At 41.0% G+C, this 25,277-nt stretch overlaps 1 protein-coding gene across 1 annotated transcript in view; it reads left to right on the top strand.

The window, feature by feature from the left end:
* The window catches only part of LOC122943211 (40-kDa huntingtin-associated protein-like), a 59,738-nt gene extending 40,336 nt beyond the window's left edge, over positions 1-19,402 (top strand). The window contains exons 6-12 of the mRNA XM_044300781.1: positions 695-815; positions 3,169-3,261; positions 5,206-5,270; positions 9,966-10,047; positions 11,411-11,457; positions 16,410-16,465; positions 18,900-19,402. Of these exons, the coding sequence (XP_044156716.1) occupies positions 695-815; positions 3,169-3,261; positions 5,206-5,270; positions 9,966-10,047; positions 11,411-11,457; positions 16,410-16,465; positions 18,900-18,981 (546 nt within the window). The 3' untranslated portion in view covers positions 18,982-19,402. The remainder of the gene's footprint in view (positions 1-694; positions 816-3,168; positions 3,262-5,205; positions 5,271-9,965; positions 10,048-11,410; positions 11,458-16,409; positions 16,466-18,899) is intronic.
* The last annotated feature ends 5,875 nt before the right edge of the window (positions 19,403-25,277 follow it).

The following is a 25,277-nucleotide window of genomic DNA, read 5'->3' as shown; positions in this document are numbered from 1 at the left end:
GCCATGCCCCTTATTGAATACCTTGGGGTTTCTTCTTTCCAAAATGGGGTAACATGTGGGGTATTTCGTTAAATTTCGATTAATAACAAAAAAAGTAAAAATGTCAGCAGCAATGAAATACCACCAAATGAAAGCTCTATTAGTGAGAAGAAAAGGAGGTAAAATTCATTTGGGTGGTAAGTTGCATGACCGAGCAATAAACGGTGAAAGTAGTGTAGTGCAGAATTGTAAAAAGTGGTCTGGTCATTAAGGGTGTTTAAGCTAGGGGAGCTGAGGTGGTTAAAAAAAATAAAAAATTGGGGGCAATAAAAGGGCAAATGAATCAAATGTATTTGATTAGTCGGCCCAGTCCTACTGTGCAAATGACATGTGAATTCTATTTATGGTTTTTGTTTTATGTTTGACTTGTGTTTGTTTTGTTTTTGTTTTTTTCGATAATCATTTGGGGTCAGATTATTGGAGAGCAAAACCTTTTTTTGTCATCTCCTTGCAACTGGACATTCGAGGTCTAGAGGTAACTAACACAACTGTATGAATAGCTGCATTAATGAACACTTGTATGAGTAAGGCCTAATGCTACTGTTAGGATCTGTGCACTTATATTCATATATTGTATATGAAAATGTCTTTAGAAGTAATACATTCTTATTCTGATTTTCTAAAAGTGAAGTTCCCTGTGTTTCTTCTGAACCAGGACATGAACAAGCTTGGTGAAGCTTTGGTTTACTTCCAGCGTGCAGCAGAGTTACAAACACAGGTTCCAATTGAATGTCTCCTGTCTCTCGGATACGTTGCGTCTTGTAAGATCATGACGCGTGAGTACCTTTCTTAGCTGTATGAAATCAACGACCACAGTCCAATTCATGACATTTGTCTTATTCTTTATGATCCATATTAATTAGTATAATGTAACATCCTGGGAGAATGGTTGCTTGTTTAGCTGTACATCTTTCTTTTTTATTAACTCTGCATTATTTGTATTACATATCTTAATTGTTCGGTTAATGCCTTAGCCTTCTTGTCAAAGGTGAAGATAAGAGCATAGCTGATCCACAGGCATGTGCAGTCATTATTTGTCCCAGTTTTTTCTTTAAAAGCCACATCTAAGTGGCTACCATCACCCCCTATTACCTGTTAGACATTTAAGAGCTGGGTGCTACCCTTCCCCTTGTGAATAAGGTGTGTCCTTGCACAGTCTGCCACTACCAGCAACGATTGGACAGTGTCAGTCATTGCAAGGACACCCCCCCCCCAACTGGTAAAGCTGAGTCATCACTTCTTTTTACACTTCTAATAAGTATAACAGAGGAATAACACAACACAGTCAAAAGAGTAGATGCCTTAGAATTGTACTTTCACGGGGGATACAATTGTCTACTAAAAAGGCCTGTCAGAAGTGGTGACAGGTCCTCTAAGAGGAGAGGCTGTAATGGAATGGAGAGTCATTGGGGGTGGCTCCCCCTCCAGCTTCATGGGTCATGGGTATTAATAACCACATACACTGATGACGAAAATGCCAATCTGTACCACCAGCAGGAAAAGCTAAGTTAAAAGGGTTGTCTCATCTCACTAAGAGAAGCCAACCGGGAAATAGCCGAGCACTCTGGTGCTCTCTGTTTCAGTAGCTCCCAAAATACAGTGCATGAGAGCTACAGAAACGGCGTAGCACAGCAAGTTCAGAAACGGCATAGCTTGCTGCGTTACGCTGTTTCTGTAGTTGGGACTGTGTCTCCTCTCGCCTTGGTAACAGCAAGATGAGACAACTCCTTTAATCTACTGCTGTTGGGCTTGGCTGATATCATCTGACTCTTAGTGGTTGTCTGTTGATGATTTTGACTTCACCCCATACTCAGATCAGAATGGGCTACCCACTTGAAAGGGGACGAAATTGGACAAGCTCATCAGCATGTGGCTTATTTTAGCTTTTCCTCCTAGTGTTACGGATTGGATGTTACTAGTCATCAGTGCAATAGTAAAATAAGAAAAGGAAACCAGTCCAGCTCACCAAGTCTTGTAGACTCAGTGTGTCTGACCACACGTATAGGAGAGTGCGGGGGTGGCCACTTCAGCTACGGATTTCCACTGTTGGGTATCTTGTCATCAGTCTTATGTGGTGACTGTAATGGTGCAATATTGGTTGGTTTGTGTGAGGTTCATCAATGTCCATCTGTGCCTGGTGCCTGTGAAAAATACAACTTCTTTCATGAAAAAAAACAAGCCCTTTATACTACAACATTGATGGAAAATTTAAAGAGAAGTTATGGCTTTTGCAATACAATGAGGAATAAAGACAAAAATAAGGGGATGTCTCTTGGCACCCCAGCAAATGGCCGATATGTTGTAGGAACCTGTAGCCTGGCATTTCTCCAACACTGGTCTTCGGATGAATGACCATTCATGTAATACAACGGCTCCTTAAGGGTCCATTCACACGTCCGCAAGTGTTTTGTGGTCTGCAAGACACAGACACTGGCCATGTGTGTTCCACATTTTGCGCCCTGCACATGCCTGGCCCTGTGATAGAAATGCCTATTCTTGTCCGTGGCTGCGGACAAGAATAGGACATGCTCTATCTTTTTTGTGGAAATTGCGTAACGGATGCGGACTCATTCATACGGACGAGTGAATGGACCCAAAGTCCTCCAGATGGCCCATTTAATCCTAGTCTTGTATAATGAAGGTAATGCTTTCAGGTGTACATTGTTTCATTTTCTTAATATTTTCAAGATCTTTGCATATTCTCAATAAATGAAACCACTTGTATTTCAATCAGCGAATAAAAATGAATCACACAGATAATTTCCCAATGTGAATGCAGGGACAATGAAATGTTGCTTACTGACTTTGATGGTTCTGCCATAAAAATGGTTGTCACTGGTGGAATGATCGGTAAATGTTACTTGTAGCTATTTCTGTCCAGTGCATCCCTCTTGTGAGAACCACCACTAGGCAACGGTGAGCTTCTGATCCAGCAGTAAGGATCATGATATCTTATAAACCAGTGATTGTTGACACTTGATGATTCCTCAAGCCATTGGTGAACAATCCTGACTAAAAAAGCATACGTCCCACGCTCTATAACTGTATGTACTGAGGTTTCTTTACATTGATTAGTCAGCTTATTTTCCTCTACTAAATTGTGCTGTATGTCACCCATCTTTTGTGCAGGAGATTATGATGGCGCTCTGGCTGTGTTCACAGAGATGCAACTTCTAGCGCAAGAGAAGGGTCTTCACACACCAGGAAACAATGTACCAGTAGGTAAGGATGTCACAAGAACCCTGCTAGAATACAGAGAACCAACAAGTTAGGCTGACTTTACAGAATGGCCTCTGGGGCATCCAGCAATAAGACCTCGAGTTCATGGTGGGCCGTTTTTCCTGCATAAGTGTGCATGCAGCTATAGTTGTCACTTAGTAGGGCTGTTCATTGTATAGAAGAAAAGATTTACATTAGATTAACAAGTTACAATTCTACTGAAAACTGTGGTCTGTATCCTGAGGATAGATCATCAGTATCGGGACCCTGGAAGACCCGTTTAATTCTCTAGATCAGTAGTTAAATGAGGTGGCTCTACCTTCAGGTAGGTTGGAATGGTGCTCAATATTCAGAAGGTGTTAACTCCAAACAAATGATTTAAAATGATAACAACTTGTGATATGGCCCTTATGTATCTGGAGTCTGCTTTAAACAATTGTTAATTTATTACAAATAATTCATATCATAACAATAGTTCATAAATGATAACAATTCATGAATACTAATATAAATTCCATCCATAAAAAACATACAATAAAATAAAATATTACACCGCTAAAATGATGTAATTTGGAATCCAATATATAATTAAAATGTCATAAGGCTATCAACACTAACTAGTACCCACCACGAATATCTTCAGTATACAGGGTTTTTCAATGGTGAATATTGCATCTCTATCAAATGGCCAGCTTCTCATAGGGTTAAGTTCAAATAGTCCGTTTTAATAATGAGTGATGGATGTAGCCGCACCATGCGTATTGTTGTTCATAATGTCATTATCGTCTCTGTGTATGATGTAGTTCTATATTCACGGATCAACTGCGATGCTTAGCAGTGGGGTCCCACCTGTTTGGAGCTGTATTATTCCCTTACCTCCGAATCGATGGGCGGCTTACTCCTCTGACCTCCACTGCTTCAGCGTCCCTCGTGCTCCAGACGTGTTTCGAAGTCCTATAGGTAACTGACTTCTTCCCCACTGGGAGAAATCTGGACTTTGCAACACCATTGTTTTTACGTGTCGCCTGCCTATTGGGAGACCGATCTGTCCTCTCACGAACAACTGTTTCATAAACCACTTGGAGTCTGTCCGCTTTACTCCCACTTGACTGGAGCGAGCCAGGACTGGAGCAAGAGGGATGCTGAAGCAGCGGAGGTCAGAGGAGTAAGCCGCCCATCGATTCGGAGGTAAGGGAATAGTACAGCTTCAAACAGGTGGGACGCCACCATTTTAGCGGTGTAATATTTTATTTTATTGTATGTTTTTTATGGATGGAATTTACATTAGTATTCATGAATTTTTATCAATTATGAACTATTGTTATGCTATATGAATTATTTGTAATAAATTAACAATTGTTTAAAGCAGACTCTCCAGATACACAAGTCGTTACCGTTTAATTCTCTATTTCTAACATGACAACTCATCCTCCTTTGTGGCATTATCCCTGCAGTATCCAGGTTTGGCCTATATGGACTCTATGTTGTCAGCTACTGTTCCTTTACCTAAAGATGGGTTTACATGGTCCAGTATTCTGTCACATTATTGGGAACCGATTCTCGTTCCAGATAAGAGGCTTGTGTGACGGTGCAGTGTAAAGGTGCCGCAGATCAACTGGTGAACAAGCAAAATGCTCATTTATCAGGTGAAATGTTGTGAACAGCCCTCTGCTGCCCAGAAACCATGAATTTGTATGAGCAGAAGCCACCACTCGTCCTCATAGCATGGAGGTGAGCGATGCATGTAAATGCAGCTCTTAACTTCCACTGAGGACCAGGCAGTTACCAGGCGGGAACACTTCCATCTTGATAATTGTGTGCTCGCCCGCGCAGTGTAAGTGCAGCCTTCAAGATCATTAAAGGTCACCTGTCAGCAGATCTGTACCTACTGGCTGCATCTCAGATTTTCCAATTTAATGATAAAAGCCTTTTTTCTGTTTGTTCCAGGAGCATTTTTGGACATAATTGTAAAGTGTGAAGTCTCCCGGGTGCTTCTCCTCATGCTGCTGCAGGTGAGCTCCCTCATATCAAATATCTGAAGATTGTTGAATCTGTCACCATCCTGTACATATTGAGCAAGGCCGTTCATGTGGCCCATTTCACTTTATGCATCACATACATATGTCTGACATCTGTAAATCTAAAACACTTGCACTTCTCTTCATGATGATCTTGAACTTCACAAGATCAGAACGGCAAGACTCAATAAAGAAAAATTCTTGATACTCCCCTAAGGAAAAAAATGAATTAGCATTTTACTTTGGGCCATCTTCCTCAAACGCCTCCACCTAACAAGTAAATTATGACAGGTCAATAATAGCATATATTCTCTGAGCTACAGATATTGATGTCTTATTCTCTAGATATTGCATTTCTTGGGGGTCTGATCCCCAGGACCCCCACATTTCAGCTGTTTTGGGCTGCTGCAGCATCAGATACCAGACAGCTGTGAAGACTGGGTAGTGGCCGCTGAGCGACAGTATGCCAGCACTGGAAACTGCACAGTATACCGAGCCTTTTGCTTCCACTCTATGTACTGTTGGCTTCAGTTGATTGTGAGGGTGTTGGACCCCCACCAGTCTGATATTTGTGACCTGTTGCGAGTATAGGTCCTCAATATTTGTAGCTAGAAGAACCTCTTTAATAGTTGATCCGAAAGTCTTGCGCTCGTGAAATTTGTTTTATTACACTAATTTCTGCATTCAAATTCCGGCCTTTAAACCCCACGGATGCTATGGGTAATATGTGTGGTTTTATAGAGGGGGTCCCTCCCTAAGTCCATGGACAGGTTGTCACAGCAGGAGTCAGAGTCTGATAGATTATTGTTCAGTGAAACACTGACTGGCAATGTTACACTGCCATCCTAAAGTATTACAGTGCATTATTCATGCCGGTAAAGGAAACACACTTTAGGCTGCGTTCACATCACCGTTCAGCCTTTCCGTTCTCCTGCTTCATTTAGGAGCAGGAGAACGGAAAGGACGGATTCAGCACAAAACTGAGCCGAATGGAACCTAAGGACCCCATAGACTAAAATAGGGTCCGTTCCGCTCAGAGGAAGATTTTTGAAGCGGATACAAAAGTCCTGCATGCACAACATTTGTCTCATGTTCTGAGTGGAAACCTAACAGACCCCATTATAGTTTGTGGGGTCCTTAGGTTCTGTTTGGCTCAGTTATATGCCGAATCCGTCCTTTCCGTTCTCCTGCTCCTAAACGAAGCAGGAGAACAGAAAGTCTGAACAGTGATGTGAACGAAGCCTTACAGAAGAATAATTCTAAGGAATAATTGAAAAAAGCAAACAAACAATATTTATCTTGGGATGTGTTCATACGTCTATAAATCATGGATGTGTGCTGCACTGCTGTCCATGTTCTCTGTGGACAGCGCACATCTGTAGATTTTAGTGTGTTTATGCATACGTCCTTATTTTTCCACTGACCTCTTTGGTACGCTACTGAGGCCAGTCCTTGGCTACAGCAGTTGACTTGATGACACTTCTGCAGTCAGCTAAACAGAGCCTAGCCCGGAGAACCATAGCAGCAGCACCAGATGTGCTAGGTCAGTACTGCTGAGGCCTTTATTGCAGCCTTTTCACCAGTGTTGTTCAGTTTCTTATTAATGGACACATTAGCTTTGCGCAACGTTTGTCTGAGCTCCACCTCCCCTTCAAATAGCTGATCAGTGGGGGAATCAGATGCCCACCTATCACATATTGGTAAGGATAGGTCATCAATAGCTAAATTTGAAAATTTCACATTTTTCTGTCAATTTTTCATTTTCCTGTAACACAGCAAGGTTTAAGAGCCAAACAAAACTCAATATTTATTACCCCGATTCTGCAGTTCACATAAACACCCCACATGTGGTCACAAACTTCTGTGTGTGTGCAACGCAGGGCTCAATAGGGAGAGAGCGCACCATATGGTTTTTGGAGGACAGATTTCACTGGGATCAGTTTAAGTTGCCATGTCGCATTTGATGACCCCCCCCCCTCATGCACCCTTACCGTAGAAACTCCCAAAAAGTGAACCCCATTTTGGAAACCATAGGATAAGGTGCCAGTTTTATTGGTACTATTTTGTGGTACATATGATTTTTTGATTGTTTAATATTACACTTTTTGGGGCAAGATGACGAAAAAAATGTCTGTTTTGACACTTTTTTTATGGCATTCACGTGAGGGGTAGATCATGTAGCATTTTTCTAGAGCAGGTCGTAATGGATGCAACAATACCTAATATGTCTACTTTTTTAGATTTATTTCAGTTTTACACAATAAAAGCATTTTTGAAAAAGAAATCATGTTTTTGTGTATTTTCTGAAAGCCATATTTTTGGGCACATATGATTTTTTTGACTGTTTTAGTATTACACTTTTTGGGGCAAGGTGACCAAAAATATCTGTTTTGGCAGTTTTTATATAATTTGTGTATGACATTCACCCTAGGGTATAGACTATGTGTCTTCTTTTTTTTTCTTTCTATTTTATATGTATGTAGTATGGCAAAGGGTTGTTTTTTCTTTTTTATTTGAAACTTTTTTTTAATGAAAAACCCTTTTTTGTTTTTACTCCCCCCCCCCCCCCCCCTTCTGTATTGTAATGCATTGACTGTCAGTAATACACTGACAGCCTGCCTATGAGACCCAGCCTCATAGGCTTCCGTAGGAGGCAAGCCCCGATGCCTGTGTGCTTGGGGCCCTGATGGGGTGGGGGAGGGAGCCAGTACCCTCCACAAACCCCATGCATGCGGCAGGTAGCATTGACCGATGCTGGCTCTGCTGTCGGGAATAGTTAGAACCCCGCCACTGATCGAGCGGGCGCAACTCCTGCCTGATCAGAGCAGTGTACATGTACGGTGCTGGGATTCTACAGATTAAGGCTTTCAGAATGCAAACATAGGAAAACAAATTAAAAATCCACTGCTTCCGTAAGGATTTTTTTATGGGATTTTAATATTGATATCCTGATGCTAATCTCTCCGAATCTAATTGGAAGGGATCTGACACCCCTGCCAGTCAGCTGTTCTGATGTAGCTCCGGCACCAGAACTACACATCTCTGTCTATTTTGTAGTGCAGAATAGCTGAGCGGCAGGTATGGGGGGTATTGGACCCCTGCCCACCAGATATTTATGGCCTGTCCTGTAGATAGGCCATCAATATTACATTCCAGGAAAACCTCTTTAATGTCCGAAAGAGCTGGTCCTTTGTTTGCAGTAAGAATATGTGAGTGGCCTGCAGGAAGACTTTATAGATCTCCTCATGTGCTGCACTTGTTTGCTAAATATTTCATATCCTGTGATGCAGTTGGTTCTCGGGCTTCCAGCTAGATTGGTATATATGGAAACCCAAGTACAAGCCAGCTACTCTTCCCTGAAGTCCATGTTTTACCTTGCTTCTTTCTGCATCTACTTTTTCATGTACATATTCACCTTGCTACTTGATGCAAACTCTATGGGAGCCATCATCTACCAGATCTGCTATTTATCACTCATCCACTAGTGATACATGTTTCTCACTGAATGTGAATACACCTTTATTGGAGAAATGAATGTTTGGCCATTGTTACCACAAGACTCCCTGCTTGATCTGTTGGCTTAAAAAGCAACTCTAAGGCCCCTTTCACACGGGCAAGTATTCTGCGCGGGTGTAATGCGTGAAGTGAACGCGTTGCACCCGCACTGAATCCGGACCCATTCATTTCTATGGGGCTGTGCACATGAGCTGTGATTTTTGCTGGGGACCCGATCTGTATTGTTTTCCCTTTATAACATGGTTATAAGGGAAAATAATAGCATTCTGAATACATAATGCAAAGTAAAATAGTGATGGAGGAGTTAAAAATAAAATAAAAATTAACTCACCGAGTCCACTTGATTCGTAGTTGCGGATCTCTGTCTTATTCTGTAATGTTGAGCTGCTGGCTAAGGACCTGTGGTGACGTCACACCACATGGTCCAGTCACATGGTCCCTCACCATGGTGATGCACCATGTGATTGGACCATGTGATGAGCACAGTGACGTCATCAAAGGTCCTATTCCTGTGCACAGCAAAGAAGACAGAAGAGAAGCCGGGCTGCGCGATCAAGTGGATTAAGGTGAGTTAAATTTTATTTTATTTTTTTAACCCCTCCAGCCTTATTGTACTATGCATTCTGTATTAGGAATGCTATTATTTTCCCTTATAACCATGTTATAAGGGAAAATAATACAATCTACAGAGCACCTAACCCAAACCTAAACTTCTGTGAAGAAGTTCGGGTTTGGGTACCAAACATGCCGATTTTTCTCACGCGCGTGCAAAACGCATTACAATGTTTTGCACTTGCGCGGAAAAATCGCGCATTTTCCCGCAACGCACCCGAATCTTATCCGTGCAAAAATCATGACGCACGTGTGAAAGAGGCCTAAGAGCTAATAAGGCTCCTTCTGGAGTACACATAGCAGAGCTTATAAAAGACTGAGCACATTATTAGGATGCAGAAAATGGGTCGGGGGCAGAGCAGAGCTTTGATTATTAGTTTGAATGATACTAATTTGGGTTCCCTTAGGAAATGGCCTCCTGGTTAAGGCAATCATGCAAGTCTACCAGTGAACTTTGCTCATGAAAAGTGTTCCTGTATTGTGCAGTAAGCCCATGTATGATGGTAGGTTGACCAGTCTCAATAGCAGTATGTGCTGATATATTGCCGTATCTTGTTTCAGCCTCCCCCTCAAAAGCTATTGCCTGAACATGCACAGACTCTAGAGAAGTATGACTGGGAAGCTTTTGACAGCCACAGCCACGGTATAAAATCTTGCATTCAATTTTTCACTTGCAAATATCAATATGATGGTTGATTCACTGATATTATGCAGAGACAAATCCATGGTAAAAATAATGCATTAACCCCCTTTAATGATGTGTTCCAATGGCCTATTGTACTGTTAATAGTTATATAATCTACTAATGTGGTTGAGTTCATATGGTGGTATTGTTGTCTGGGAGTTGAAGAAATTATTCACCTGTTCAATCCCCCGCCAGTCTTTGGTTATTTCCTTGCCGAACATCCACTTCACTGCTACAGCCAATCACTGGTCTCCTTGAAGGTAGACATGCTGTACATCCATTTTACTGCTGTAGCCAATCATTGGTCTCCTTGATGGTAGACATGCTGTACATCCACTTGACTACTGCAGCCAGCCACATGCCATACATGATAGCATGATCATTGAGGCCAGTGATTGGCTGCAGCAGTCTTACTATGGGAAAAGATTGGTGGGAGCCACCATCACAGAGTGAATCTGCTAAGAACTGATAAAGACATCATGGTGAAGCCATTGTCCACACTGCACACCACACTATCATCATTGGTGTTACAGGATTCTCCAAGTAGTTACACATCATCAAGAGTCCTAGGTCACAGACAAATATATACGGTAGCAGCATAGGCTCATTTCAGCAAGAACGCAGCAGCATTGGAGTACACTGGGCGCTCACTGGTCACCTTACTGGTATGCCCCCATGAGATTATATCAACTGAATTTAACGGTTATAGAGACAGTAATGTGAGAAAATACATGTAAAATCCTCTGGAATGAACGGAGCCACACTGTGGCCCTTTTCTTTGAGATCTCTGGTGGTGTGTTACTGCAGATTGGGAAGTAGGAGAGGTTGGGAGTCCCTACAATAGCTCATTACTGCAAGTAAAGCATTTCACAATTATTCTTCCTAACTGGTGGAATATCTGAAATGCGTACAGTATGCTATTATATAGTCTATTAGTGTGGGTCTGAATTCACCACCAGTGGATGCAACTTTAGTCATTTGTTTCTTAGCTTGTGGGGAATTACTTCTGTAAGACAAGTCATATAGTGGCTTCCTCCTTAGCGGTCAGCGCTCTTGTAATTATGGCGTTGGCACTAGCAGCCATTATGTCATCAGTAAGTTATGGAAGGACAGAAGATTTTAGTACAGTAGTTCTTGTGGTTTTTGGGATGTAGTTTATTATTTGAAGTATTGGTTTATCATGCTAAATACTTAAGGACTTTATTGCACTTGTGAATCACAAGTAATGAAATTGTCTCATATTGTGATAATGTATAACTAATTCTCTCCATTGGCAGAATGGGATATCACTTGTGTTTTTTCTTCTCTTTGTTTCCCACAGTGAATTATTTGACGGAGGAGGTGTTCTTACTGTTGCAGTCTGTTGTGGCAAGTATCACCTTATACACTACCTCCAAATTATATTTTGTGCATCATTAAAGACATAGTAGAGTTTGAGGTGGGCAACTAAAGTAACTTATAGTATGTAATAATAATGTTGTACAACTCTTTTGTACTGGCCTGGAGCGCTGGCAACACAGGGAAATTCCTTCTATGAGGCAGTCCTCAAGGACCTGATCTTTTCAGATCGGGGAAGAGCAGGCCGGAGTACCTCGGGAACTGGAGACGCCCGGATCGTCTCTGGCCAACACTTTCCAGGTGTGCTCCCCCATACGGACAGACCCCAAAAAAGTACAGAGTGTGTCGCAGGAGGGTGATACGGAAGGACACCACTACTCAGTTTGACACGTGCCCCGATCATCTGGGCCTCTGCATTGACGATTGCTTCATGGAGTACTAAATTTATATCCCAATTTAGCCACTGACAATCGGATAAAAAATGGTTCTCAGATTTTTTTCTAAAATATTAGTAAAACTAAAATAAAATAAAAAAGTAGACATATTAGGTATTGCCGCGTCCGTAATAATCTGCTCTATAAAAATACCACCCCAACCCCTCAGATGAACACGGTCAAAAAATATTTATAAATATAAATATTTAAAAACTTTTTTTTGTCACCTTACATCACAAAAATTGTAATAGCAAGCGATCAAAAAGTCATATGCCCCCCAAAATAGTGCAAATAAAACCGTCCTCTCATCCCGCAAAAAATTAGCCCCTACCTAAGATAATCGGCTAAAAGCAAAAACAAAAATTACTGACTATGGAGATACTAAAATGTTGTTTTTTTTGTTTATAAAAAGATAATATAGTGTAAAACATAAAAAAAAAAAGTAGACATATTGGGTATCACCGGGTCCGTAAGAACACGGTAAAAAAATATAAATAAAAATGGTGCCCAAAAATAGCTTTTTGGGCACCATTTTTATTTATATTTTCAATTTTAATATTTTTTTTTTTCCAATAACAAAGTAAGGGTTAACAGCCAGACAAAACGTAATATTTATTACCCTCATACCGCAGTTTACAGAAACATCCCATATGTGGTCATAAACTGCTGTATGACCAAACGGCAGGACACAGAAGGAAAGGAACGCCGTATGGTTTCTGGAAGGCAGATTTTGATTGCCTTTTTTTTTTTTGGGGCACCATGTCACATTTGAAGCCCCCTGATGCACCCCTAAAGTAGAAACTTCATAAAAGCGACCCCATCTAAGAAACTACACCCCTCAAGGTATCCAAAACTGATTTTACAAACGTTGTTAACCCTTTAGGTTTTCCACAAGAGTTATTGGCAAATGGAGATTACATTTCAGAATTTCTATTTCTGTTAACCTTGCCTCACAACAATGTAATATAGATAAACCAAAAATCATATGTACCCTAAAAATAGTCCCAGCAAAACTGCCACCTTATCCCAAATTTTCCAAAATGGGGTCACTTTTATGGAGTTTCTACTCTAGGGGTGCATCGGGGGGCTTCAAATTGGACATAGTGTAAATAAACCAGTCCAGCAAAATCTGCCTTCCAAAAACCACACAGCACACCTTTCCCTCTACGCCCTACCGTGTGCCAGTACAATAGTTTACGGCCACGTATGGGGTGTTTCTCCAGACTACAGAATCGGGGCAAAAAATATAGCATTTTGTTTGGCTGTTAACCATTGATTTGTTACTGGATATAAAATAATTAAAATGGAAACTTTCCCCAAAAAATATAATTCTCAAATTCCATCTCCATTTGCCAATAACTCTTGTGCACCACCTAAAGGGTTAACAACCTTTGTAAAATCAGTTTTGGATACCTTGAGGGGTGTAGTTTCTAGAATGGGGTCATTTGGGGTGGTTTCTATTATATAAGCCTCACAAAGTGACTTCAGACCTGAACTGGTCACAAAAAATTGTGTTTTTGAAAATTTCTGAAAAATGTCAAGATTTGCTTCTAAACTTCTAAGCCTTATAACATCCGCAAAAAATAAAATGTAATTCCCAAAATGATCCAAACATAAAGTAGACATATGGGGAATGTAAAGTAATAACTATTTTTGTAGGTATAACTATGTATTATAGAAGCAGAGAAATTGAAACTTGGAAATTGTGCAATTTTTTTCAACATTTTTGGTAAATTTGTTTTTTTATAAATAAAAAAGATTTTTTTATACTTCATTTTACCACTGTCACGAAGTACAATATGTGTCTCAGAATGGCTTGGATAAGTGAAAGCGTTTTAAAGTTATTACCACTTAAAGTGACGCTGGTCAGATTAGCAAAAAATGGCCTGGACCTTAAGGTGAAATAAGTCTGTTTCCTTAAGGAGTTAACAGTGACCACCCCTTTAACAGTGACTTTCACAGTGGCCGCCCCTTTAACAGTTACTTTTACAGTGGCCACCCCTTTCGCGGTGACCGCCCCTTTAACAGTGACCTCCACGGTGCCTGCCCCTTTAACAGTGAACTCCACAGCGCCCCTTCCATTTAATAGTGGCCCCTGCCCCCCTGGGCATGTAGCAGTGTAGTTGTGCCGTCATACGTCATATGACTGAATATTTCAGGACCTGCGAACTGCTAAAATCTGTGATCATTTGTTATGGCAACCTGGAGTAGGACCTGCAAGCTTCTATTGGCTGATAAGGGACATGTGACCGTATGGATGGCAGTTAGGCTGGCGTATTGGATAATGCAGGTAATTTTTGGGAATATCTCGGGAATGGTACATCCTAGAGAGCTGAGACCCCCGCAAGATTTCTTTCCAGGTAGCAAGGGAAGTGTATACAACGTTTTGTTGAAATGGATGGTTGAGTTTTTGCAGAACATACACACACACACAAACACATACATACATAAGTCCTTTTTTTATATATTTACAGTGCCTTGCAAAAGTATTCACCCCCCCTTGACTTTTTTCGTATTTTGTTACATTACAGCCTTAAATTCATTGTTTTGTTAATCTGAATTTTATGTGATGGATCAGAACATCAGAACACAATAGTCTAAGGGTACTTTCATACTTGCGGCAGGGTGAACAGCCTGTTGGATCCGTCCTTCCGCTATTTCGCCAGACCGCCGCTCCATCCTTATTGACTATAATGGGGACGGAGACGGAGCTCCAGCGCAGCACGGCAGTACACGGCGAAAGGCCGCCGGACTAAAAGTCCTGCATGTCCGACTTTTTAGTCTGGCGGCCTCTCACCGCGAACTGACTTACTATGCCAGAGCTCTGCCCCGTACCCATTATGGTCAGTGTGGACGGAGCGGCGGCACAGCGAAATAGCGGAAGGACGGATCCGACAGGGTGAACAGCCTGTCGGATCCGTCCTGCCGCAAGTGTGAAAGTACCCTAAGTTGGTGAAGTGAAATGAGAAAAAATATATAACTAAAACTATTGTTTAGAAATAGAAAACAGAAAATTGCCATGTGCGTATGTATTCGCCCCCTTTGTTAGCCCATAAAAAGCTCTGGTGCAACCAATCACCTTCAGAAGTCACATAATTAGTGAAATGATGTCCACCTGTGTGCAATCTAAGTGTCACATGATCTGTCATTACATATACACACCTTTTTTGAAAGGCCCCAGAGGCTGCAACACCTAAGCAAGAGGCATCACTAACCAAACACTGCCATGAAGACCAAGGAACTCTCCAAACAAGTAAGGGACAATGTTGTTGAGAAGTACAAGTCAGGGTTAGGTTATAAAAAAATATCCAAATCGTTGATGATCCCCAGGAGCATCGTCAAATCTATCATAACCAAATGGAAAGAACATGGCACAACAGCAAGCCTGCCAAGAGATGGCCGCCCACCAAAACTCACGGACCTGGCAAGGAGGGCATTAATCAGAGAGGCAGCACAGAGACCTAAGGTAACCCTGGAGGAGCTGCAGAGTTCCACAGCAGAGACTGGAGTATCTGTACATAGGACTACAATAAGCTGTACGCTCCATAGAGTTGGGCTTTATGGCAGAGTGGTCAGAAGAAAGCCATTACTTTCAGCTAAAAACAAAAAGGCACATTGTGAGTTTGTGAAAAGGCATGTGGGAGACTTCCAAAATGTATGGAGGAAGGTGCTCTGGTATGATGAGACTAAAATTGAACTTTTCAGCCATTAAAGAAAACGCTGTTTGGTGCAAACACATCACATCACCCAAAGAACACCATCCCTACAGTGAAACATGGTGGTGGCAGCATCATGCGGAGGGATGGGACTGAGAAACTGGTCAGAGTTAGGAAAGATGGATGGTGCTAAATACAGAGAGATTCTTGAGCAAAACCTGTACCACTATGTGCGTGATTTGAGGCTAGGACGGAGGTTCACCTTCCAGTAGGACAATGACCCTGAACACACTGCTAAAGCCACACAAGTGGTTTAAGGGGAATGGCATAGTCAAAGCTCAGATCTCACCATCCAACTTGAAGGAGCTGGAGCTGTTTTGCAAGGAGGAATGGGCAAAAATCCCAGTGGTAAGATGTGGCTGTGGACTGCTCATAGAGACTCATACAAAGTGACTTGGAGCTGTGTTTGCCACAAAAGGTGGCTCTACAAAGTATTTACTTTAGGGGGATAAATAGTTATGCACATTGACTTTTTCTGTTATTTTAGCCTATTTGTTGTTTATTGCTCCACGATAAAAAAAAAAAAAAAATCTTCAGAGTTGTGGACATGTTCTGTAAATTAGATGATGCAAATCCTCAAACAATCCATGTTAATTCCAGGTTGTGAGGCACCAAAATACGAAAAAAGTCGGGGGAGGGGGGGGGGGGGGTGAATACTTTTGCAAGGCACTGTAGATACTTGCACCAGAAAATTCGTTTAATGGTTGTTCGACTGTGGAATCCGCATAGAAATTGCACAACGAAAGTGCAAAAAAAAAGCTGTATGTTATAGTTTTTTTGTATGAATTTACTGCCTCATTTTTTCATTGACGGTTTTATTTCTTTTCTACAGATGGCATGCCAGGAAAACGACGTGGAATCACTAAAAATCTTGCAGGTGGAGCTTTGGTATGTCCTGCGGCGGAGTGATCGTTTTACACTATATTCTGTAACCAATATTTTTTTGTATTCACCGTTTTGACTTTTTGTTGAAAATCACAGCATGACAGCCATATTCAGTATTGTGTGGTGTATTATACCCGGTCCTACTGGACCAGACTTCGTGTGTCATAGGGCTCGGCTCAGTGGGTACATGTGCATCCAGAATACAGATCTGAATTAGGGCATGCACTGCCGTTTCCATTAAAGCAGCTCTAAGAACATTTCCTTGCAATGTTGCTGCTACCGTTTTGCATGTGCTAGTGGCGCAGCGCTTTGCCACACCGCTACAGCCCAGTCTGAAAAATGCCTTACTAATAAACATCCCCTGGTCAGGGTTCAGCTAGTGTGTTCAGCATCACAGAGTCAACTATTCTCTTCATTTTGTTAGTTGACTTTTGTGTTTGCTGTACTTATTTCTTACGTAATACAGATACACTGTAAGACTTCTGTTCTTTCTAGACATGTCTAATCTTCATTTAATCTTTCTTTAATCCTTGAAGGAATCCCGATACACCATGTTTACCATTATTGATGTTACGCAATTGTCAGTCTCATCCTCAGCATAAAGGATATATTTGTTTCCATGTTTCGGTGTAGCTGTAGGGAGTTTGTCAGATTGCTGTGATATCAGTTATTATTGGGGTGTTAATGTGACATTTGTTGCTGGATCTTTCATTCACAGATTTGAGCAGATTTTAGTTTCTTGAAGCGCACTGTTAAAATGCAGTCTTTTTTGCAAACTGCATATCTCAGGGTACTCTCACACTTGCGTCCCTGTAACTGCCTACCGGATCCAGCAAAATGTATGCAAACTGATGGCATTTGTCAGACGGATCCGGTTGCATTGACAAATGCATTGAAATGTTGTCTTTCCGGTGTCATCCAGAAAAACGGATCCGGTATAATTATTTTTTTTGAATTTTTTTCGGTCTATGCATGCTCAGACCGGAATGCCAGATCTGTTTTGCCAGAACACTTAATGACGGATCGGGCAATAATGCACTTCAATGTAAATTAATGCCGGATCTGGCATTCTGGCAAGTGTTCAGTCTTTTTGGACGGAGTCTTTAGACATCCTGATGCATCCTGAACGGATTGCTCGCCATTCAGAAGGCATTAGAATAAAAACTGATCAGTTCTTTTCCGGTATTGAGCCCCTAGGACGGAACTCGGTGCTGGAAAAGAATAACGCTAGTGTGAAAGTACCCTTAAAGGGAACCTGTCACCTTGAAAATGCAGTGCAACCTTCAGGCAGCATGTTATAGGGCAGGAGGAGCTGAGCAGATTGATGTATGGTTTTGTGGTAAAGGATTCAGTAAAACTTGTAATTTATTCATTTAAATCCCTACTGTTATTGGAGTTAGGGCGATATTACACTGATCTTCGGGCAGTGCCAGCACCTATGGAAGATAACACATCCATTGGTGCACGTTTGCATCGGCCCAATTATACAGGCCAAATGCATATTGATGTAGGAGAGACGTTGTTCCTTCCTCAGTCCGTCTTATTCATTATCAGCAGCACATACCTGATTACTTGGGAAGATGTGCTGCCGATACCCGAGCATCTTTCATCAGGAACAAACAACCATTTGCTTGTTAATCCGCTGATCAGTTGCTGGCTTATACGAGCCGATTATCGGGAACGAGCATTCGTATTTCTGATAATTGGCCCGAAATCATCCAGTGTAATAGGGCCTTTAGGGGTCAGGGTGTGACAGATATTAGGTATCACCTTAAAGAGTAACTACACTTCTTAACATTGTTTTTTTTTATATGTCATAGGGACATATCAGAAGTGTTAAACAACGGGGGTGCCAGCTCTGAGACCCGCTAGAACGAGGGGTCAGAAGCGCTCAGCTGAGCACAGCTTCTCCTCGCTGCGAAGTGTGAGACTACAGAAGAACGCAATAGAAAGTCTATTGAGTTAGTCTACAGTCTTGCGCTCCTCAGCAAGGAGAAGCTGCGCTCTACTGAGCTCTTCTGGCCCCTCGTTCTAGCGATCGGCGGGGGTCTCAGAGCTGGAACCCCCGCCGATCAACACTTCTGATATGTCCCTATGACATTTCCCAAAAAGTGTAGTTACTCTTTACAATCAATACGACTTGTGAATTACATTTAACATATCATTTTGATTGTTCCTAGAGAAATATACAAAATACACCATGTACTGCAAAACTCTGTGTGTGTGTAAGCTTCTGAAATAGGAGCATGTAGTCTATGCCAGACATGCCCAACCTGTTGCAAAACTACAACTCCCAGCATGCCCGGACAGCCTACACCAGGGCATGGTGGGAGTTGTAGTTTTACAACAGCTGGAGGGCCAGAGGTTGAGCATTCCTGGTCTATGCAGATGAATGACCACATGTATGCACTTAACACATTAACCTTCATGTTTACAGGCCACTTTTGACTGCAGAACAGAACCACTTATTACATCTGGTCCTTCAAGAAATGATTTCTCCTTCAGGTCAAGGCGTATGAACCATGACATATATAAGAATTACTGGAACCGTACAACCTTGGGTATCCAAAACATACGTAAAGAAGCTATCCATTATTCTGGTGGCTGCAGATTTGTATTTTATTTTAATGGCTGTTATGTATGTTGTGTTATGCATTTTGTGGTTTCTGTGATGGGCCCCATTTAGAATTGTGTGTCATCCCTGTGCTGTCACTGCAGCACTCATTGTCACACCTATGGATTGTTGCTCGAGAGGCCTGTCCTGGTTGCATGTTCCTTTTAAAATGTCTCTGTATTATATGATCTTTTTAAAGGACACTTTCCATTTTGTTTTCAGCTCTATCTAAAGTTCTAAAATGTCATAGTAATTTATTTCTGACAATAGTGAGTGCTATGAGGATAAATTCAGCCTGTCAATAAAATGGTCTTTTTTCAGTAGTATCCAATTTGATTTTTTTTAAAGAAATAAAAACTGGTCATTTACACGAACGTGTAGACAGCCTTCCACATGTTTAATAAGTTTAAAAAAATCAAGCAGATATTCTGAACACAGAGTACTTGAGGTATCGGTGAATGGGCCAGTTATATGGCTCCCAAGCTATGCCCATGAAGGCAGCACAGGTATATACAACCTTAGTGTGTGCTTGTAAACTGAACACATGCGCCTCTTTTATGGTGGGGAAAAAACATAAACCTCGTGCTTGCGACTTATTAAATGTCACTTGCGACAAAATTTGATGCAAGTGGAGTTTCTGCGCCACCTTTGCCACTTTCTGAAAAGATGACATGGCGAGGGTAGCACCTGCGGGTCTGCCACATTTCTCTTCATTTGCGCTAGTTTTCTGCCACAAATGAAGACTGAAATCTACGGCCGCTCTGGGCTGCCATAGATTGCATTCTGGCGTTTGGACAGCCAGAGGATGCACCTAATTTATGACGAGGCCTGCTCCACATCATAAATTTGTTGCATCCTCCAGAAGTGCAGGAGATTTCAATAAGCGGCGTCAAATGATGGTCTTTGATAAATCTCCCCGTAGGTGGTGTCTTACTGCCCAAAGCACAGGAGAAGTCTTATGAAACGGGTCGGTTTATTTGTAGCTTTCAGGCTGATAAGCTTCTCTCAATGGTTAAAGAAGTTGTCAAATGATTTAATGAGATAAAATGGGGTCATTTTTGGGTGGTTTCTATTATGTAAGTCTCACAAAGTGACTTCAGACCTGAACTGGTCCTTAAAAAGTGAGTTTTGGAAAATTTCGGAAACATTTCAAGATTTCCTTGTAACACCCCAAAAAAAAAAAAAAAATATGGCATTCCCAAAATGATCCAAGTATGAAGTAGACATATGGGGAATGTAAAATAATAACTATTTTTGGAGGTATTACTATGTGTTATAGAAGTAGAGAAATTGAAACTTGTAAATTTGCTGATTTTTCCACATTTTTGGTAAATTTGGTATTTTTTTTATAAATAAAAATGCTATTTTTTTTTTTTTTTTTTACTCCATTTTACTAGTGTCATGAAGTACAATATGTGACGAAAAAACAGTCTCTGAATGGCTTGGATAAGTAAAAGTGTTTTAAAGTTATTCACACATAAAGTGACACTGGTCAAATTAAAAAAAATGGCCTGGTCCTTAAGGTGAAAATGAGCCCGGTCCATAAATGCTGCAAACAAAAAATAACAGCAAACATTGACATTCAGAGTAGATTGTAAAGCTGCAGCATGGGGATTTATTCTGCAGATATCAACAACAAGTTTCACCCTTTGGTATAAATATGGTGAAATCTGCTGAAAATCCACCAGAATGTCTGATGCAGAATTGCAACAAAATCCTCAGTGGAAATTCTTCATTTGATAATCCACACCATGTGGCATTGCCCTTAGGTAAATCTTATCCACTTTGCCGGTACTGTGAAATGCTGGAGATTTGCCACAGTGTGTCCCTTCTATATGGATGAACCTGAACACTAAATGTTAGCTTTCAGGTTGAGGCCAAGCATTCCACAGATGCAGCAATGGTGGACTTGGAGAACTCTGAATGTAGGAAGAAAATGGCTGTAGTTTATTCATCGATGACTGACACAGCTGAGGCATTTTGTAACTAATAGACCTAAAGCTCAGCTAAATGCTGCATTCAGAGTGGATTCAAGTTTAGTCATATTGGGAAACTGAATACCTTTGTGTGCTGATGAGTCTTTTACATCTGCCGGATTAGGTGGAGATAGTGGATCAGGAGATTTTGTTGCTTCAATTATGTAAAACTACTTACTTGCCTTAATTATTGCTGCTCCCCTGAGTATTCTAGTCCTTGTCTTTTGTTTCTGGGCCCCACCCGTTCCTGGTATCTGGGACCTACAAGTTCTGTCACCTAGTGTGTAAATGGTCTGATGGTTTGCGAAAGGGCGGCTACCCAGTATGTTCTCCAAAGAGAAATCTTAGCAACATCATCAGAGCAGCCAATTAAGTGTGACCATGCCATATTACCTGGTGAAACTGCCCAAAAAAACAGCAAATTGGCCATTTTTTCCCCTTTAAGCCGCTCACCGTACGATAAAAATACTTTGCCATTTTCTGAGGCACCAATCATTCTCAATATTTCTATTGTTTATTTTTGTAAAATAAGGAAAGGTGATTTTAATTTTTATATATTTACATTTTTTATAAACTTTTTTATTTATTTTTTTACACTTATTTCTAGGTGAAACATCTCCCCTGATCCTGAACAGCTCCTGTGATCTTATAATTGACCACAGCATCTGAGGAGTTAAACGTCTGTGGTCGGCCTTATTGCCGTTAACAGACTTAGCTACCAGGGGCCTGCTGTTTTGCTATTGTGTCCACTCAGCTCCTGAGTAGGTGTCCTCTTTAAAGTCCTGACTTCGGTGGATGTTGGGAAGGGCTTAAAGGTTTTTACTGGCTCTAAATTGAAAGTTTAGCGAATTGTAATAATTAGGATTAACAGCATTGGCATATTCAGTAATACTGGTGAACACCATGCCGCACAATAATATGTATAATTTATACCATGTTGAGGCTGGGGTAGGTTTTGCAGTTTTGGGTGTGTGTGGATTTTTTTTTTGTTTTTTTTTAAAGGAAAAGAGATATAGATGGCTCACCTAAATAAAATAAAAAAAGAGATAAAGATAATATATATATATATATATGTGTGCTACAAAATAAACAAAGTGCATGTGTGTTCTCATTCAAAGAGTTTTCTTTATTTTCATGACTGAAAATTGTAGATTCACACTGAAGGCATCAAAACTATGAATTAACACATAAAATTATATACATAAAAAAAAGTGTGAAACAACTGAAAATATGTCATATTCTAGGTTCTTCAAAGTAGCCACCATTTGCTTTGATTACTGCTTTGCACACTCTTGGCAGAAGTATACGGCTAATTTATGATGAGGCACACGCATTAGGTTACTTTCACACCAGAGTTTTCAATTTCCACTATTGACATATGTCAGTTTTGTTCTGCTATTGACATATGTCAGTTTTGTCCCTATTCATTGTCAATGGGGACATAACTGAACTAAACAAAACAGAATACATCAGAATGCATTCCGTTCCATTTGGTTGCGTTCCCATGACGCACACAAAAGCGCAGCAAGCAGCTTTTTTGAGTGCGTCCTGGAATGTGGAACAAGATGGATCTCAATAGAAAACAGATCCGTCCCCCATTGACTTTCAATGGAGTTCATGATGGATCCGAAGATAGTACACCCGGATGCGTTCATAACGGATGCAGACGGTTATATCATGATGGAAGCGTTTTTGCTGATCCATGACCGATCCTGCAAATACACTGGTGTGAAAGTAGCCTTGTGCACATACAGTACAGACCAAAAGTTTGGACACACCTTCTCATTCAAAGAGTTTTCTTTATTTTCATGACTATGAAAATTGTAGATTCACACTGAAGGCATCAAAACTATGAATTAACACATGTGGAATTATATACATAACAAAAAAGTGTGAAACAACTGAAAATATGTCACATTCTAGGTTCTTCAAAGTAGAACCTCCGCAGCAGAGGTGACTCTTGGTCTTCCTTTCTTGGGGCGGTTTGCATGTGATCCAGTTTCTTTGTAGCGCTTGATGGTTTTTGTGACTGCACTCAAGGACACTTTCAAAGTTTTCCCAATTTTTTGGACTGACTGACCTTCATTTCTTAAAGTAATGATGGTCACTCGTTTTTCTTTATTTAGCTGTTTTTTTCTTGCCATAATACAAATTCTAACAGTCTATTCAGTAGGACTATCAGCTGTGTATCCACCTGACTTCTCCACAACGCAACTGATGGTCCCAACCCCATTTATAAGGCAAGAAATCCCACTTATTAAACCTGACAGGGCACACCTGTGAAGTGAAAACCATTTCAGGTGACTACCTCTTGAAGCTCATCAAGAGAATGCCAAGAGTGTGCAAAGCAGTAATCAAAGCAAAAGGTGGCTACTTTGAAGAACCTAGAATGTGAAATATTTTCAGTTGTTTCACACTTTTTTGTTATGTATATAATTCCACATGTGTTAATTCATAGTTTTGATGCCTTCAGTGTGAATCTACAATTTTCATAGTCATGAAAATAAAGAAAACTCTTTGAATGAGAAGGTGTGTCCAAACTTTTGGTCTGTACTGTGTGTGAGTGTGTGTATATATAGATATAGATATATATATATATATATATATATATATATATATATATATATACATATTTAACATACCAACACAGTATTGTTGAGCTCCTGCACCTATCTGGTGCCTACAAATACAGAGAAAACTTTCAATAGATAATAATGGGCAGGTGCTCAAAACAAATATTTGTAAATATATTTTTAATGTAAAATATAATGGTAACAACATTATTTTATTTTACATTAAAAATATATTTATAAATATTTGTTTTGAGCACCTGCCCATTATTATCTATTGAAAGTGGGTTTTTTTTTTTTTTTTTTTTTTTGCTGGCAACACCATCTCCAGATATTGCATGGAAACAATATTAAACACAGGTTAAGCATGCATTTTTTCAGTGGCATTTTTGGGTAAATAATGTGTTTTTTGAAATCTTTGCATGCTCTGGCTGTGGTGTTTTTTTTCCTGGTGTTTTTATCTCATTGTCATGTGTTGGGGCTCGGCATTGGCGAAGTGGGGGTGAAGGTTGCTCAGATCCTTTGACTTGACTATTTTTCATGCCTCTAAGGCCGAATGCACACGGCCGTTGTTCACGGCCGTGAGCTGTCCATGGAACCGCGGCCTGGATTCCTCCTGAGAGCAGGAGCGCACGGCGTCATGGGTTGCTATGACGCCGTGCGCTCCCTGCTGCCGCCGCAATACAGTAACACACTGGTATGATCTATACCAGTGTGTTACTGTACTGTGGCGGCAGCAGGGAGCGCACGGCGTCATGTCATAGCAACCAATGACGCCGTGCGCTCCTGCTCTCAGGAGGAATCCAGGCCGCGGTTCCACGGCCCGTGAACAACGGCCGTGTGCATTCGGCCTAACACATCTAGAACTTATTGTTAACTTGTTGACTAATGTATCTGACCCCTTCATGAGAAGAAGCAACATATTCAGTTTTATTCACATCACCTTCTGTGAGTTTAACATTATGATTGATCGGTGTATGTTTACTATGTGTTGGTGGAAAAGATACGCGCAGCAAGTCGTTTGACCATAGCTGGATTCATTGAAACCTCTACATACACGCAGAAGCAGACTTTACCCAAGACAAACCAATCAAATGCTTAGGGCCCCAAAGATCAGAAAGCCCCCTACAGGCCACAAGCAGTCAGCTCCTAAAGGGGTGGACAATATCGCCTGTGCATCCTGTTGAGCTTAGTGCCCAGGCTGTTCTGCTAAGCTGAGAGTGGAACTTAATGGTGTGACAGGGACCCCAGACATAACTTTGGAATGCCAAATCTGTCTCTCTATTCAGTGTTCTTGTAATATTTCAGTAGTTCATGTCTTTTCCTTTTAAAACACAGCATAAGCTCTTCTATAGGACTTGAAAAATACCAGGAAAAAAGCTGTTTCACCAGTTGAAAGGTAGATATCCTATAAGTCAATGTTCATGACTTACTCAGTACATATATGTCGCCCACTCTGGAGCGGAGTGGGCGATGTAGCTCTGGGCGCCTTCTGTTTTTCACAGCAGACACCTGGTGATGACTGTGATCACAGACTTCTAATGCCTCCAATGGCGCAATCAATTGTTACCACGGCATCTGAGCATTCAAATCCCGGGAGCGCTGCTCTGTCCTGTGCCCGCACCGAGATCAAGAGAGCCGTTTGCTTGCAATGG

Source organism: Bufo gargarizans, chromosome 7 (assembly GCF_014858855.1).
Source record: "Bufo gargarizans isolate SCDJY-AF-19 chromosome 7, ASM1485885v1, whole genome shotgun sequence".
NCBI lineage: Eukaryota > Metazoa > Chordata > Amphibia > Anura > Bufonidae > Bufo > Bufo gargarizans.
The sequence above is the reverse complement of the archived record's forward strand: the minus strand, read 5'-3'. Positions and strand labels throughout refer to the sequence as shown.